This window comes from Parus major, chromosome 7 (genome assembly GCF_001522545.3).
Source record: "Parus major isolate Abel chromosome 7, Parus_major1.1, whole genome shotgun sequence".
Lineage (NCBI taxonomy): Eukaryota > Metazoa > Chordata > Aves > Passeriformes > Paridae > Parus > Parus major.
Window position 1 is genome coordinate 33,743,072 of NC_031776.1, and position 17,887 is coordinate 33,760,958.

At 38.2% G+C, this 17,887-nt stretch overlaps 1 protein-coding gene across 3 annotated transcripts in view; it reads left to right on the plus strand.

Annotated features, from left to right (window-relative positions):
• The window catches only part of ARHGAP15 (Rho GTPase activating protein 15), a 322,532-nt gene that overhangs the window by 213,530 nt on the left and 91,115 nt on the right, over positions 1 to 17,887 (plus strand). For all 3 annotated transcript variants that reach the window (XM_015635331.3, XM_015635332.3, XM_015635330.3), the window contains one exon: positions 4,534 to 4,611. In XM_015635331.3, the coding sequence (XP_015490817.1) occupies positions 4,534 to 4,611 (78 nt within the window). The remainder of the gene's footprint in view (positions 1 to 4,533; positions 4,612 to 17,887) is intronic.

Sequence of the window (17,887 nt, forward strand, 5' to 3'; positions counted from 1 at the left end):
TCAAAACAGCAGCTTTGTCCCAACCCCAGTGCCAGCCCCCAGCACTGCTCCAGGACCTTTGGGTGTATACAGCCTCACCCTCTGCCACACCAAGAAGCAGGACAGGGATGTCAGCAACACTTTCTGGGGTGTAGCCCATGTTTCCTTCATGATTTCATCATTTTTACCTCTGATTTCCATGGCTTCAGACAAAAAAATGTTATTTTTGCTTACACATTCACCTGAAACTCTGGGTTCATTTTGTCACCATATGCAGATACAGTATTGTAATGCCAAATTTTACTGTGCTAGGTTCATTCTTTGCTAGCCTTCATTCTTCATTCTTCATAGATTTTCATTCTACTGGAATATACATATTGATCCTTTTGTGAAATTTTATTTTTGTTGCACTTTGTTTTGTGTTTTTCTCATCACATTATTGTGACATGGATGTATTTGCTGCATTCACTCATTTCTGCTTCTTTAAATGATTTCTTGCCTCACTTTTGTGCGCTTAGTAAACTTTATAGAAAAAAAAAATTGTTTGTAAATCAGATATTTATGGTAAGATGCATATGAAAACACGAGGAAAGAATTATAGTTTTAGGGAGAACATACCCTGATAATGACCTCTTAAATATTTGTAAAGATAGCCCTGGGCATCTGAGCCCACAAAATAGTTTATAATACAACAGCTTGATTGCATAATGATACTTTAGTTTTAAAACGTATGATCTTTCTGTTTATGGGAAGGCATAATAGGCTCCTTTGAAATACAATAGTTTTGCCCTGAACATAACTGATTTTAAATGAAAGGACTAACTAAAGAATGCCTTTCTTCAAGTTTGTACTTCACTTTGTTGTTGAGTCCAGCACGATGGTTTCTTTTACAAAACAGGCCTGGGGACCACACCTATTTCAGGATACATTAATTGTGAAAGTTCCGTGGATTTCCATGCAGGAAGTTACCTAGTGCTGTTTAAAATGGTATGTTTTAAATTCTAAATCTAGTTAAAAAACAGAGAAATTTCTGCATACCACCACCCCTTTCTCCCTGCACATAGAGAATTTCTTTTTATATTCAGTTTGAAGATATTATCAAATAAAGATTAAGATTTGACAGAATCCACAGTAACTTAGAAGAGGGATTTTTTTTCTATGCAACAGAAATGAACATTTAACTGCAGACTGTTTATAAATCACCTGGACTGCCTCAATCAATATTGAAATCTAGTATTTTAAGACATTTTTTTAAAATAAATATACCACCTAAACTCTAATTTTCTTCTGTCTGTTAATATTTCTCTGCAACACCTGGTTCCAGCTCAAACTGGTCCTAGATCTGACACTGGTCTGCATTCATTGTTACTTCTATTTTGGATAGCAATGCAAGAAATGTCTTAAATAAATATTCTTTTAACATCTCTTGTGCGGTGCAGACTATAATTTTCATTATTGCTCATGAATCTCAGACAAGCCTGAGTCCAGTTGCCTTTTAACTTTCTCATCAGGAGCACCTGTGTAATTTTTTTAAAGTAAAATAGTTAAAATTTGCCACAGTTTGGCAGCTGAACTGATGCATTCTTGAGTAAGACCTTTTCCTACATTTCTCATACCATTACAAAATTTAGTGTGGAAATCATTATCGTGCTTTTTGGCTATAATTTCTAATTGTGGGTCCATCCTGTTCTCAGGTTCCTCATTAAAACAAACAGAAACAGAGTTGGAGACTGAAATATAAAGCAAATATAGTACTTGTTCTCCTTTAGGGCAAAATCCAGTGATTCTTCCCTGGCAAACCCCACTACAAAACACAAGAAGGTCATCCTATAGTGAACCAGAGTTGACTTTATTACAATGAATATTTTTTTCTTGAAAGTTTCTTTACCACTATACTTCAACTCCAGCACCAGATAGGAAACTGGGCAAGGCTTTTGTTTCATCTTGTTCCCTAAGTATTTATAGCCTGCCGTGAAGAAACACTTACAGCAGTGCAGTGATGTTTTTATTCTTGATAGAGGTGCCCTTAAAAGTGAATTTGCTTTGAAAATTGTTCATAGAATCAGGATTTAAGAACTGTGAAATATATTTTTCTCTTTCTTTCTCTGCTTTTCTCCTTTGTGCCTAATTGGATCTCCAAAATAAGTTGTTAACAATCCAGCTAAGATAATGTGGTCATGAAAAGGATGTCCAAATCCACCAATTTGCATTGGTTTGGTTTGGCTTAACTTTCAAAGTTCTTGGAGCAGAAAGTTGATGGCATGTGAATGTTATAATCAGCTTGATTTTTTTTCAAATTTTTTTTTTTTTAATCTGCCATATTGTTTAGTGCCCAAATGAAATGCTAATCAAACCTCATTTCTGGACTAAAATTAATTTATTAAGAATAATAATGCACTCGTGCACTCCAGATCATATTGCAAGATGTAATAGCCACCAATTTACAACACAGCTTGTTCATTTTCACTTGATCTGGGTGACTTATGCAGGTTCCAAATTGATGCTCTTAATGTGAGACTATTTCACCCAAAGTGACATGGATTGTTTTCACTTCCATATAACCAATGAGGTTAAGAACTGAATTGAGTTAGATCCAAACAAAAGTTAACATTCTGTCTGGTGGCTTGCTTGTTTGTTAGTTTGATTTATTTTTCCTTTTTAATTTCTGGTTTAGACTTCAATTTACATGATGCAATTCTTAATCCTCTAACACAAGAGTTCCACACTCTTGGGCTTGGAATTAGCCTTTCACTCTGCCCTTATTAAAACAGAATTAGACTCTTCAGATTTAGGTTAGAATTGCATTACTTAAACATTTTAGTAATTTTCATTTCCTCATATGTTATATATCCAGAAGATGGATAATTTCCAAGATTTCTTAATTAGTAAATCCTTTTTGATTTCTTTTAAACCAACTTTTTCTTTATCCCTCTGTAACCAAAGGGGAGATCTTCCTGAAAATAATCACTACTCTCAGTATTATGTTGCAGGACACCTCAGGTGCAGGGTAGAAAACTATCCAATAAAACACACAGACAAGTGCAGAATTGTTATTAATAATCAGAAAAAGAAATTATTAATAATTTTTAAAATAAGTTTTTTAAAGCAAACCAAATCAGGATGTTCCTGGCAGTATAGACACGAGAAATGTATTTTGTAAAGAGACAAAATGAACATGCAAACACAAAAGATTTTATTTGTTGTCAGTCTGCTTCAAAAGGAAAAGTAACTTTTTTCAAATATTTCTAGATGATTGAGAAGTGCCTCCAAACACTTGAGTCCACTCATGTGCCAAGCATGGTGAAAGTGTCAGTAAAGACTTGAACTTCAGCTTCTTTAACAGTTATCACAACTGGGCTTCTGGGTTTTCCACTTGTTTTTGCTCACACCTATACCTTCAGATTTCCTTTTCCCCCACCTCAAACTGGAAAACTTTTCCCCCTAGATACATTGTCAGGGAGCGTTTGCTGAAAATTTTTGGGTTTGACAAATTAGCATTTTCCAAGAGAAAGGCTTTCTTTGAAACTGCTTGCCAAATCCTAATTAAAACTTGTGTTCCAAGGGATAAGTAGCCTTTAAAAAAACCTGGTTTGTGTAGCTTCTCTTGGCTTCTTATGTACTTGCAAGTTTTAAATGTGAAATGACAATGTACGTTTTAGTGGGTTTGATTTTTAAGCACGCAGATTGGGTCAGTGCTGCACCACAACGAATTCTCCCGGAAAAGGAGAGCAGTTCCCATGTGCTTTGAAATGCTACAGCTATGCAACAGAGGCTGGAAGTGCTATTTTAAACACTCATATCAGCAGAGCTTGCTGTAGGAGATAATATGTCACAAAAGGGAGTATGACATCTAGTTTCACCTAGAAGATAAACCTCGAGTAGATATGCAGGGAGAAACAAGACTGTCGGGTTGTCCTTGAAAAGAATGGCCTGTATCAATGAAGAAATGTACTCCAGGGCATATGCTGCTTGGGATATTTAATTTCATGCTCAAACCTGTCTGATCCTCAATGAAGAATATAGTAGAGAAATGGTAGTTGTGTGGAGTCTCACACACGTCATGATTTCGGGGTGGGCACCTCAGTGCTTTATTTTCAGAAAGGTCACAGCCTCAGAAATTCATGTCTGAAAAGCCCAGAAGAGCCCAGACAGAGAAGTTTCCCTGGCACTATTGGTGCAAACATCCCACGTTCAAGCAAGGCTGGCATGGCACCCTGCCTGTCCCAAGCAGCTCTTCTCAACGAGCACGAGAGCCAATTACCCCTCGCTTTCCTGTCACACTCAAACCCCCTCACAGAGCTGTATTCTGCTGACAGAATTACAAGATAATTATAGCTAGGTGTTTTGTATTCACTTAAGTTAATCTCCCACTTTTATTTTTCATTGTTGCTTTAATCAGTGAGGAGGCACTTCAGTTGTTGTCAGGTGGATTATTTTTCAGTCACTCGCTGCGCTGCTCTTCTTCATACTCGCGAGGGTGCTTCTGCCTTCCTGACAGACATACAAAGAAAAATACTTCTATGATCTAAAATGAAATATGTGTTTCTTTTTCAGGTCTAGATGTTGATGGAATATACAGAGTTAGCGGCAATCTGGCAACAATACAGAAGTTACGATTTGTTGTCAATCAGGGTAAGTGATTCCTCCACCCTGGTAATGTTTTGTTTAGTACTTAACTGTCTCAGATGACAGTATTTCAGAATCTGCTATACATTAGTGGCATAGAATGATGAGCCCTGCTTTGGAAAAGAGAGGAAAGGGAAGGTAGAAAGATATTGCACAGAGGGAAACGTCAGCTAGGAGAGAGGAAAAAGAGCGGAGTAAGCAGAGGAAAATAGTAGTTAAACTTGAGATGAGAAACAAACAACAAACAAATCTATAAATAGGAGAGGAAGTGGAGACGTGAAATAAGGTGGCAAAAAGCAAAGCATATGTAGAAACCAGGGAATCAAAGTGAGGGGGAAAGAAAAAGATTAAAAGGAAAAATAGCAGATTGTTTGGATGTTGAAAGTTAAACAAAACCAAAAGTAGCGCAGGGATCCAAAGGAAACCAGTGAAAGAGAAAAAGGTGCTGAAAAGAACTTAAAAGGAAATACTAAAAGTGGAGTACTGGCTCTGCCAAAGCCAGTGGAAGATTTACCACTGATTTTGGAAACGCAAAGATTTGACCCCCAGAGAATGAAAGAGGAAAAATGAATATTTTGGGGACCTACTAACCAGAATTAGAACCATCCTGTGTATATTTACTGAATATATTCCCACAGATTTTGTGTATAATGAACATAATTCCACAGATAGAACAGCACACTTTTCACTGACGTGGCCTAAAGAAATCTAACACTGATCAGTAGATCCTGTTACAGGTGTGAAATCTGATATTAGGAACTAATGAGGATGAATGACAGATACATTTATCTCCAAATGGTTTATTAGTCTTACCAAAGACTAACTCTCCCCATATTTAAAAGCTTAGAAAATATCATCAATGATAGTGAATCTCATGATACTATTAAGAAAAAAAATCAGGTTTCTCAGAAATTATTAAATACCAGAAATAAAATTGCATTAAAGACTTTATACACTTTTGAATTACTCAAGTATAAATGTGAAGATGTTGCAATATTTTGTCCTACTTTTTATGATCTTTTTATAAGTTACCTGGAGCCTATTACCAGAACTGCAAAATATTGTGTATTCTGTGTGAGGGTGATAGCTGGTAGAGAACAACTTCCTCAATTAGCTTGGTACTATACATAAACTAAGACTTTTGACTCAAATATTCTCATGAAATTGAGAGATAGGAGAGATGTAAAAATATTCCCACCTTCAAGCCTCCATTTACATCTCTAGGGAAAGTTTCAGGGGATCAGTAGGTGTTTGCCACCTCCTCAGCTGCTCCAGAACAGTCTTGTATTCAGCTGAAACTGGAGGGTGAACTCTGGTTTATGAAGATTCAGTATTTATGCCAGTAAATTCAGCAAGACTGAATAAATCATCATTTACCAATCAGCCTCACAGTTTTGATTCATTACTTAGGTTTTCTTAGATTTATACTTGTTGGGTATTTGTGTGTCGATAATGAAGCCTGCCTTGGCTTTCAAATGAATGTAAGCTGTATTTTGTTTGGAGACACACAGGCAAAAACAGGATTTTCTATCCTCCTTCACTGCCCGAGCTCTTTGCTCAGGAAAAAACCGTGCCATAAAAATAATGGTCCTGTCTATCATGTCTTGTGGCATCCAAAGGTTAACATACTTGAGGTTAACATTACTGCTCAAGTTTTCACCTAAAACAGATGGGCTGATACTGTAAAGCTAGACAGAAGTCTAAGCTGGCTTTTTGCAGCAGAGAGGGGCCAGACACCTTTTTCTTCTGGTTTATACTACTGTGAAAAATGAAAATATGACTGTGGAGTTAATAGTATTTTAAAGCCACTCTGGCACTGGTTACTTAAGGCATAGTGCAAAGTAACCTGCCTACTGAGTGACCAAAGGAAATTCAAGGTAAACTAATGCCCTTGGAGAACTCTTTCATCATCTTATCAGTTATGATAATCACTGTTTCTTATGTTAGTCTTTATTGATAAAACGAGAGCATTCGTACATTTTATGTCAGGATGGAGTGGATTCTCCATGGGCAGCGATATCCAAACTTCCTTTACACATCCTTTAAAATCCTGTCTATAAAAATTTCAGGTCTGTACTTAGGTTTTTCCTCAGGTAAATGCATGCAGAAATGCTGATTTAGGTAAACCCTAGTGCCACTTAGCAATCCCCAAGGGTGACCCCAGCGCCATGTGAGGGAAGAGGAAGACCTGAACATTGTAGCTCCCAGAGAATAACCCAGTAATTTTTAATCATAACATTCAAGAAGGAACACAGACACAAAGGATAGCCAGCCACTGCTTCAGCAGTGCAAAAAACATCCTTTTTTCTGTGCTAAGTAGGCAGGAAAGAGCCCAGTGAGTCATGGTGTACCTGGAAAATGCTGTGGGGACATGGGGGAAACAGGGTTTATTTATGATGTGCTTGGGAGAGCATTCTCCACCCATTGTGTCCCAGAGCCTGGTGATCCCTGTCAATTAGGTGTTGAGGTCAGCAGCAGTTTCAGATGGCTCCATGAAGGAAAAAAGTTACCAGGAAAACTACAGTGTGCTCCCAACCTTCTTTTTTCCCATTCTCTTGAAACTCTGCAGTGGGATGATGTTTAATAGCTCACTGTCCACACGTCCCCAACCCTCAGTAATTATTGTGACCTCCTCAGGTCAACCCCTGCACCCTCATTTTTCAGTAGTTAACACTGGGAAAGGAGTATTTATACATATGATTTTGCCATAGTGACATTTTTATTTTTAATTTTAGTTAAAGTTTAATTTAATTATAAATGCAAACAAATGTTCTGACAAAGCCTATTTGCATTGCAGAGATTGACTGCAATCAGTTCTTCTGCAGGCCAAACACTCATTGGGCTCTTTCTTCCTGCTTGCTTTGCCATTGTGTTACACCTACATATAGAGGCTATAAATAACATGTATCACACTGAAGATCATAGAAGGCACTCTAGGCTGGCTGCCATATCAAAGTATTTTTTATTAAAATAATCATTAATTAGAATATAGAAAAGCTTTATTTGGCTCCTGTTCCTATACTGTTAATGTCATCTGCAGCATCAAAAATTAAATGAGAGAACTGGTGAATATGAAAGGAAAAGAAACTAACAGTCGACAGCTTTATCATTAAAGAAGAAATAAGAACAGTAAAAATATAAAAAGACTCTTGAAATTCTAGATTTTTTGGGGATGAAAAGGGGTTTTCAATACCTAAACCTGGTATCTTTTTAAATTCTCTGAATATACTTTGTGTTTTATACTTGTTCTCCTTTCTTGCTCCTGAAGAGGGTTTTGGCCTTGCCAACAGGAGCAGCAGCAGAACAAACTACCTTATTTACTTCATCCCTCTCACAGAGTTTTCTTTTTCCTGTAAAAGTCTATTGACATCACACCTTTTTTGCTTCTGTGCAACAGGATTATCTTTTATCTATGATTTATTTTCCCATTAAGAGCTGGAAAGATCAGTTGATCATAAGAGGACTGGGCTATAACATCTCTCAGCACTTTTGAAACTCTAAGTCATCATTTTTCAAATCACTGAATCAAGGCAGTAGAAGCTTCTTGTACCAAACTGACACCAAGAAATTCGTACTTTTCTTAGTCTATAAGCCCTGAAAAATTTGGGGTTTAGAAACTAAGCCAATAGGCACTCAGAATTTTTAGCTGAGCACCTACCCTAAATGCTCCTATAACAGCTGGAGGCATTAGACAGAGACAACTATTCCTCTTATGATTTCCATATTATTGGTCAAGTCTAAAAGCTGAAATGTTAAAAAAAACCAAACAACAAAAACCAAAACCCAAAACAGACAAGGTACTTCGAGGATTCTGCTGATTTTACACAATCTCTAGGAAGTTAAACCCTCTACATGTATTTATAAGGATATTATTTAAATTCACACCTGTAGGAAAAGGGATAAAATAATGTTTATTGGTCTGTTAAGCCATGCAAGTTGTGCTGGCAGTTCCAGGGTATGAGTTGCTACTGAAAATATCTCTTGTTCTGGCCCAAAATCCCTGGGTGGGTCTTATGTGGGCCCCAAGTGGGGCTGCTTAGAGTCATGAAGGTCCCACTACAAGAACCTGAGGACATAGGGGAGGTGCTTTTCAGCAGCAAAACACAGCAGGGCTAGAGCAAAAAGTGTCTGAAAAAGAAAAACAAGAAAAAAAAAATACTTTTTATCAGTCAGTTTGTAAGTAAAAGTGAATTTTTCTCTGCTTTGCTTGAAGCCAATATGCTGATTATAGAATCCCAGAAGGGTTTGGTTTGGAAGAGACCTAAGAGCTCATCTCTTTCCAGCAGCCTGCCACAGGGAGGGACTCCCTTCACCAGGCCAGGTTGCTCCAAACCCCAGCTGGCCTGGCCCTGTGTGTGACACAAATTGATGTAGCAGGCTGAGGACCTTTGTGCTAAGCCAGGTTCCTTGTCCTGCTTCCACAACCTCTCCCATCAACCCTCAACTCCCTGCTGAAGGCAAAGGATACCTGTGTGAGGAACTAGAACCTTCCTTCTTTATGTCTCCTGTGCTAATCTGCTCAGCAGCTGAAAAGGCATCCACTTTCTATGGCTGCCAATCAAGCAATTTCCATGAGTGCTTAATTAACTGAAAAAAAATATATACATAGAGCTATAAAGAGTTCATAACACATTGCTGAAACACTAGGATTCTATCCCAATGCATACAGGGTCAGGGAAACTAACCATGGAAATACAGATTTCAGTACTTACTGGTTCATTCAGCAAGTGTTGGCTCATGCATAATACAAGAGGGTTCCTAATTGTCTTTATGTCCAATGCTTTGTTTGCAAAATGCTGGGTGTTTGCTGTGCAGATGACCTTTGCAACCCCTTTATTTCATTAGGAATACCTTGTGTGCTAACTGCAAGGCACCACAGACCATCCAAAGGTCAACAACTGTGTTTTTACAACTCTGTTCCTCTGCTTATATACCAAAGCAGGGGAAAATATGGGAATTTTTACAGAGGTTAATGTTAGGTTATTGCAGAGAGGTGGGTTTCTTGTGGAACACGGAAAAGGACAAAGATATCCAAATATTTCTACTTTGAGAGGGGGGGAAAAAGTGTATTTAATCTTATCCTTCCATTACCTTGCAGTAACAAAAAAAGTACTTGGGCAAAAAAAGAAAAAAATTGTTAAAATATTTCTGCTTTTTCTTCTATGAGAATGTAGCAGGATATGATGCAGTTTAAGGAAAAAAATAAGAGTAAAGTTTGAACCAGAAATACGTGAACTGATTGTGAATATTTATTAACTAAATAATTTAATAATAAAGAAAATGCCTACTTGATTAATTGTTACAGAGTAAAAATTACAATAAAACTGTCTTGATCAGTGCTTTGCAGAAGCACCATTACTGTCTGTGCAGTTGTTTAACAAGGATTTAATTGGAAAGATAAGTGAATGCACATTTAAAAGTATTGTTAATTTGCTTTATAATCACCCCATCCTTCACAGTATTGACAGCACCAGGCACAAACCCCTTTCTCTTTTACAAGTATTATTTTCCATATGTGCACAATAAATTCTGAAGCAGTAATTGGAAATTTTATGGATTTCAACATACCTAGTGTTTTGAGTTTATAGGTGCCATATCCCTTCTCTAAAGGTTGTTCATAGGTGGCATTTTAGGTAAAATCACTGCTTTTTTATTACCCATAGGTTTATTTGGAGGTTGTGGTGTGGTACTTTGTTGGATTTTGGGGTTTGCTTTTTCATTTTGTTTTGCTCTCTTTCCTAAGCAATATCCAATTCCAATTTACTTTTCCTTTCCATTTGAAATATCAACAAAATCTTCGCTTCGACATCGTTTTTGATTTAATAAACAACAGCCGTCAGAAACAGTAATCTTCAATATGTTTATATTCCATCTGCACTTATATTTATTGTTCTAAAATGACTCGGATTAATCTAATTGACAAGTAAGAGCCCAGACCATATGAGCAGCTAAGGATGATACCTTTAACCAGCAGGATTCTTCAGCCTAACTGACATGTTCTTTATCAATGAACTGGGAGACAAGAGGAACAAATATTCGGATTGATTTCTTAGTTTATTTATTTATTAGTATTGCTGGTTCTGTGAGCTTGCTGGGACCATATGTCGGTGTGAGCTGGGCTATCAGGAACCAGAGTGCTTTCCTGGCTGGCTCTGCCTCGGCGGGCACAGCCCGTGGAGCTGACACGAGACTGGAGCAGCCTTTGAAACAGAGCCTCCAGGTCAACAGAAATGGGCTGGGTGGTTGTGAAGGAACCATTTAGTGGGGGGAGAAAAGAGGGAGGGAAGCTGGGTGAAAAAACACAAAGAGATGCGTCTTCTTTTCACAGCTTTATTTCTCTAAAATTAGAAGGAAAGGGGGGGGTATAAAAATAAATTGAAAAAGAAAATAAACCCCCCCCCCACCCCAAACTAAAAACACCAAAAAGTCCCACCCCAAATCAACTAAATTTCCTATTCAAAAATACCTGTGTCTTTCCATTGTCCCCAGTAAACCCATTTCAAAGGCAGGCAGGGGCTCTGATCCTCCCCCAAAGAAGGCTCCATGTGAGAGCAGGTCATCTCTCAGCTGCCAACTCCCAGAGAGCAGCTACAAACATTGAGGGTCAAGAAGATTGTCATGGGCTTTATTAAAGGGGGGAAATAAAAACCAGTTACTTTCCTTCTTGTTAGTGGGTTCTTAATTTCTTGTGTGCATACCTTGATGAGATTTCCCTTTATATCTGTCTATCTTATATATTTTTAGATGTTTTAGGTTATTGATTGGATTTTACACGCATAAAAGTATCCCTAAAAATGCACAAATGTGCCTTGGTGGGGGTCTAAGCTTAAAGCCACCCTCCAGCCTTGGTGATGTTCCTGGTGTGATCAAGCACAGCACAGGCAGAAAAGTCTTCCTCACGTCTGCCAGCAGCTATTCATGTGACCAGTCTCACTGAGAAACCAGTAAGAGTGATCCAAAGTTCACGATGGAAATATCAGGCTCAAACTGGGTTACTTGCTAGCTGAGAACCAAAATGTCTTGAAAGCCTTGAGTCAAAAATAGTTTTTTCTTTCTTTTTCACACTTCCCAGGCAAGAACAGAAAATAAAATGGACTGAAGCAATTTTCAAAAATAATTATAAAACAGCTTGCTTCTGGGTTAAGACCCGCATATGCCAAGCTGTAGCCAAGAATTTCATTTTTTAATTTTTTTTTCCAAGCTTTAAAACTCTGACAACAGAATACTTTAATTGAGCCCACAGTACTTGGTGAATCAATTAATATGTGCATGTTATTCATGTGGGTTCTTATTTTTCTGTCTGTTATAAACTACAGAAAATTTATTATCATCATTCAAAGGAAAGTGTGTTTTCCACATCTTCCTCTTCCCTTTCCAGAGGGGAAGGGGGGAAACTATAGCACTTCCAAAAATGACTTGTAAATATAAGTCAGGTACAAAATCTTATGGAAATACTAGTTTTTGCAATGAATGCTTCAAATTATTTTGTAAATAATGCAGCTTTTATAACAAAAATGGTTAGAGCTTGAATGTTAATATATTTCCAATATAACTATTTTGTGTTCAGTGTGAAGGAAAAAAGCAGACAGAAAAATATTCAGAGTTCTTAGTTGCCCAATCTGCAGCTCTGTAAAATTTCTCTTACGAGTGGTATTGTCATGTTTTCCTTTTCATGTGCTGAATAAGCCAGTGGAATGGGGCAGAAGAGGCAGCAGGCTGGGTTAGTGCGGTCAGCCACAAACATACCATGGATTTTATGGCATGTATTGTATGATGAAGCATTTAAAACATGCCTTTTATTCCTTTTCTACCCGCAGCACTATTTGCGTTACAATAGCGTCTTGCTTAGTAACACTTCGAGAAGTTGAAGAGCGTCTTGATAACCCCTCAAGGAGTGTTATTTAGTTGCTGAGAAGGACTGGAGGTTTGCATGCTGCACTGAGGGATTGCCTTTTTTTGGGGGGGATGCTCGTTGTTGTCATGGGTGACTCTTTGTTTGGGTTTGTTGTTCTGATAGTAGCGCTACAGGAAATGCCGTTCCACAGAGCTCCAAAAAAGCAAGGAAAGAAAATAAATTATTGAGTCTTTTGCTAAAAGTATTATCAGGACAGCTTTCTACCTGTGATTTTTAGGCTGATGGGATCATTTCCTGAATGTGGAGGTTGCCAGGCTCATTTGTAGAAAAACTGAACCAAGTATCAAAGGTATTTTGCATGAGATATTTGTGCTTCGAGGAGATGAACACCGTGGAGAACTCATCTGCAGAGCTCCTACTTATAATTGGTCATGCTCAATGTCTTACAAGACAGTGATGTGGCCTAGTATTTGAGGTGGTTTTCTCCCCTGTGGTAAAATATATGTAATTCTGTGGTTTGTGTGTAAAAGTAGCTGACAAACACGAGCTTACAATGGGCCTGCAACAGAAAGGGGTGGTGTTATATATGGATGTACACTGCATAATATTCTACAGGATGGCATGGGATGAGAAGCTGTTGCACCAGGGAATTTGGATTTATCATGGTGTTTGTGGTGTTCTATGTGTTGAGAACTGGGGAAACCATAAATGCTGTGGTAGGGGCAGCTGTTGTGAGTAGCAAATGATTTTTTGCTTGGAGGAGACTTTGGTAATGCATTTAAGTGTTGAACTCCACTGGTTAAGACTGATGGGGTCCAAAATTGGAAGCACTCAAATGTAAAAACTCTGTATGGAAAAAAGAAAAATGAGAAAATCTAAAGTATAAGTTCTCTGGAAACTGGAAACTTTTAAGAGGAAACCTGTGTTCTTATATACTGTCTCATTTGTGCTTACATGTTTCCTAGAATTACATTACTGTTGAAAATATAATACTGCACTGTTCTTAAGAAATTTTCAAGTCACTCATAGCATCCTTGTTTTATGGATTTAGAACTGAATATTCCTCTCTAATTTTTTTGGTTGTGGTTTTTTTTGTTATTGCATAAAAATTAATTATCAGAGTCCTGGAAAGCATCTTCCCTTAATACATTCTTGGGGCATTTTGGTGTAGATTCAGTTACTTAATCACTGTTATTTAGTGCCACTTGAGAGGATACTGAGTGTCAGAGTGACTCTCAGAAGGCTGTTGGGTTTACAGGAGAGTTGTGTCCTTAGAGATGAGTGCTAGAAGCTGGGTGAGATGTCTTAAAGCATTTAAGAAGCATTAGATGTCTGTATTTAGAGAAATTATTATTTGTTCCTGACTACACCATTGGCTTTTTTACTTTAAAAAAAGTTAAAATCCCATCATATATAAGTACATAAAAATACTGCATGCATATTTGGTGGGAAAGCCTTTTTAAAGGAAGGAACTTTAAGAAATAGTGATATAAAGTGTCACAAACTACTGTCCTGAACACACACCATGTGTGCAAATGTAAAGAAAGAGACAATGCTTCCACCTTCTCTTCCAAGTCTTGATTTACACTTTAGGTTTATTATTTTTGGGATTATTAAACATATTAATTTAAACACTTGGAGAGGTAGTCACACTGTATTTTAATTTCAAAGTTATGCATGATACCAGTCTTGAAAGTGAGAATATAGCACAGCTCTCACTTGGGTTTTCAGCTCTCATCCGAATGTTAACACCATTCAGCCTGTACCACGCCTGTTGTCAGTACAAGTAACAGGGATTGTTCAGATCTCTCAAGATCAAAGGTCCCATTTCCCAACTCTACTGTAACAATCTGAGCCTAATCAAAGCCCTTCACATGGACAAACACCTCGGGGTGAGTTGGGAGAGTGATGCCTTTTGAAATCATCCTATGAATCCATGGCTCTAATTTCAACGCATTGTCTCTTCTTTGTGTAATTACTATTATTATTTGTACAACATAGCATGGTCAAATTTTGAAATAGTCAGGGTATGGAGAGTTGAATATAATGGAATAAATATTTTATGCTGGTTTTCCCCTTCTGCTTCAGAGCCAGTGTCCAGTTCTGCTAGTTTATATTCCTTTTCTGTGTCCCTGTTGCATACTTTTCCCCCTATTATCCGCTGACATAATGTGGGAGACTTGGCTCATCCATGGCTTGCACCCTGGGCTGACACTGGGACACATATGGGTAGGAGATATTTTGGGGTGACAGTAGCCTGGAGTTAGGTTATGCCAAAAGCCTGACATAAACCTCAGCAGAATCTAAGTATGGCACTCCTCACCTCTCCCTAGCTAAATAAAGGTGATAATAAAAGGCATCTTTAACCTGAATTTTGCAGGTCTGCAATGATGTTACCAGAATTTGCCATAGTTGTTTTTATCACACTTTTAAATCCCATGATTTATAAAGACTGGATTGGGTAGAGTGTTAGAAAGTGAGGAAAAATAATCTTTTGCAAGAGAATAAGATGGAGTGCCTTGCTGGATTTCTACTTATTGTAGTATACCAGAGAGATCTCCTTGTCTTATATTATTTTTTTTCCTCCTTTTTCTTTTTATTTTTTTCCCGTTTCCCGGTGTAATCAGATAATTAAAAAACAAACAAACAGGGATTTCAAAACACATTGCCATCAACCAACATAATGTGCTTATGATACAGAAGATTGAGAACGACTTAATTAAGTAGATAGCAGCAGTGAAGAGAAGATGGATGCAAGGAGGAGGAGGAGATTATTTGCTTTTGGAGGTACTTCCTTTGGCTGGTGTTGTGTGCTTTTCTAGAGACAGGGCATTGATGGAAAAGGAGAATCCAGGAGGAAAATGGCAAGAAGATTACAGCACTGTGGAGCTGAAAGCTGTTCCTTGCTGTAAGAAAAGTTTAGCTGCTCGCTCAGTGTTTTGTTTCAGGATAATGTTGATATCAGCTGAGGGGATGGGATAAGGAGTTTCAAATACAGAGGAAAACAGTACAAAGCATCTGAATAAATTTAGGTGGAGCTGCATAATGCCAGACTGGAGATCTGCACGGGTGGGATGGGATGGAATTGATCCTATCTGGAAAACAGGGAGCACTTGTGAGGGGAAAGTGGAGTTGTGAAACTGTGAGGACACCTGGGCTGAAGGGCTATAACAAAACAACACCCAAACAGCTGAAAGAGCAATACCAAGGGCTTCTGGTATCATCAGCTGAATTTGAGGAAAGAAAACTTTTGTTTTTCTGTGCTTAATGCTTTGCATATATGAAGATGCTGCAGCAACTTAGAGATACGTACTTTTGAATCAGAGCCACATGATAAAGCATCCAAACATAATGCAAATAATTGCAAACTGATGTATCCAGCGTTTTATTTTTTTTAAAAAGAATAAATAATTTAGCTTTACACATGGGCAATCCTTGCTAAAAATTGCAAATCAGAAGTCTTCTGTTTGAATGTATTTTATTTTGTTAATGGATTCGCTCATATGAAAGGCATCTAATTGTATAATGTATTATTAGTCATTTTCTTTGGCATGCTATTAACTTTAAATAATTCTAATATTTAACATTTTATAACATGCACAACAAAGTTCTATCTCCAACAGAGGAAAAAAACATGCATTAATAATAAAATTTTCATGGCTCTTTCTTCTGTGTATGTTGTGATACATATTTGAGCAGAAACATGGGAAACTAAAGTGTAAAGCAGCAAAGCCACTTAGCATTTAAAGAATATACATTGTAATATGCTGTGGCCTTGTGAATACAAGGGCTGGGATATAATTCAGTACAATTAACTTATTTTAAGATTGAGTCAGATATAAAGTGTGATAGGATATAACTAAATGCATCTACTTGATGTCTGCTCAGTGATGGCTGGGCTGGAGAGTATAAAATGGTGATTAATGCCTGCTAATGGAAGTGGTCTCCACCACAAGTTGTGAGCACCAGGGTTGTGGCTGGCTATGAAAACCACACACAGCAACACTGATAATCTCCAGTAAATCCCCAAGTTTTCCTGTGCTGGAAATAAGATGACAGGTCATATTAGAAATTTTCTCCTTATGGCGTTTGTAGGGGTTTTTTTTCCCTTTTGTTTTAGTAGGTCAGATCTTGTTCCTGTGTGTTGTGGAAGTATTATGGCAATGAGCAGTGTCTAAGCTGCTTAACAAATGCACACTTTCCCCACACCAATCTGTTTTCTGGGGACAGCCAGGCTAGTGCTGTACAGCATCCTCTCGGTTGGGTGCTATTAATGTTAATAAAATGCACTTAGCACTTAACATCTCGGGATCTCAAAAGAGCTTGCAAAGCAGCATCATTATCTTTACATTATGGGTGTGGAAAATGAAGGATAGGGAGAGTAAAAGATTTGCCCAAGTTTCCATGGTAAATCAGTGACAGTGCCAGGAGCAGAGCCAAAATCTGCTGATTTATAGTCGGTCTCCTATGTAGTGTGCCGTGCCATTTCACCAAACTGCATTTGCCAAGTCCCTACCGTGTACAGAGACTGTGGATAAGGCTGCAGTCACCCTCTGAAATGTGGATTTGGGGCTCTGGATAATGCAAAGCCAAATTAGGTCTTCAAATGCAGGTCTCCCCTGTGATTCTTCTCCAAGTGCAATCCCACCTGTGCCATAGACAGCAGGGCAAAGATGCATGAATAATTGAAATCCCTCTGTGCTGAGGCTTCAGAGTAAAGGGACCCAGTCCTTGAGGACCCCCAGGTATGTTTTACTTGGGAATGAGGTCCTGGTTTGCGTTCCTGTGGTTTTAGGGATGTGTTGCCACGCATCGTGTTTGGCATGACTAAGCCTCATGGAGCTGTGTGCATTTTGTGAGTATTTTGCAGTCAGTTTTGGAAATGACTCCATCCAGATAATATATGAGCAGATATGTATGTTGAAGGGCTTGTGCTAACATCTCTGTGAGATACCAAAATATTGCTAGCTATGTTTGCTAAGTAGGAAAATGAGGAGCTGAGTAACATGCCTACGGAAGTTAGTGATGATTCAGGGATACAAACCAAGTCTCCTTGTTTCAAACCTCTGCCCTAGCCCCAGGGTCACCCTCCTTTTCACCTCCCTTAGGAGGTAAAATATGGATCAGAAATTAAAAGGAGCCAGCTGTCTTCCTGCCAGACTGGGTCACAGGAGAGAGCAGGCAGACGAGGGACAATGACAATTGTCACTGTGCTCAGCCCTTGTAGGGGAGATTCCCTCTCCCAGTAGTGGAATAGCCCTGCAATTCCCCCTCACACTTTGATGCCTCTGTTTACAGTAATTGTATCAATTGTAAATTACAATGTTAGGGATTCATTTCTTTGGTGTGTTTGCATGTGTGTACCTATGTTTGAAGAGATCTCCCTCGAAAAGCAAATGTGTGTAGTAAACAAGGCAACAAGGAATC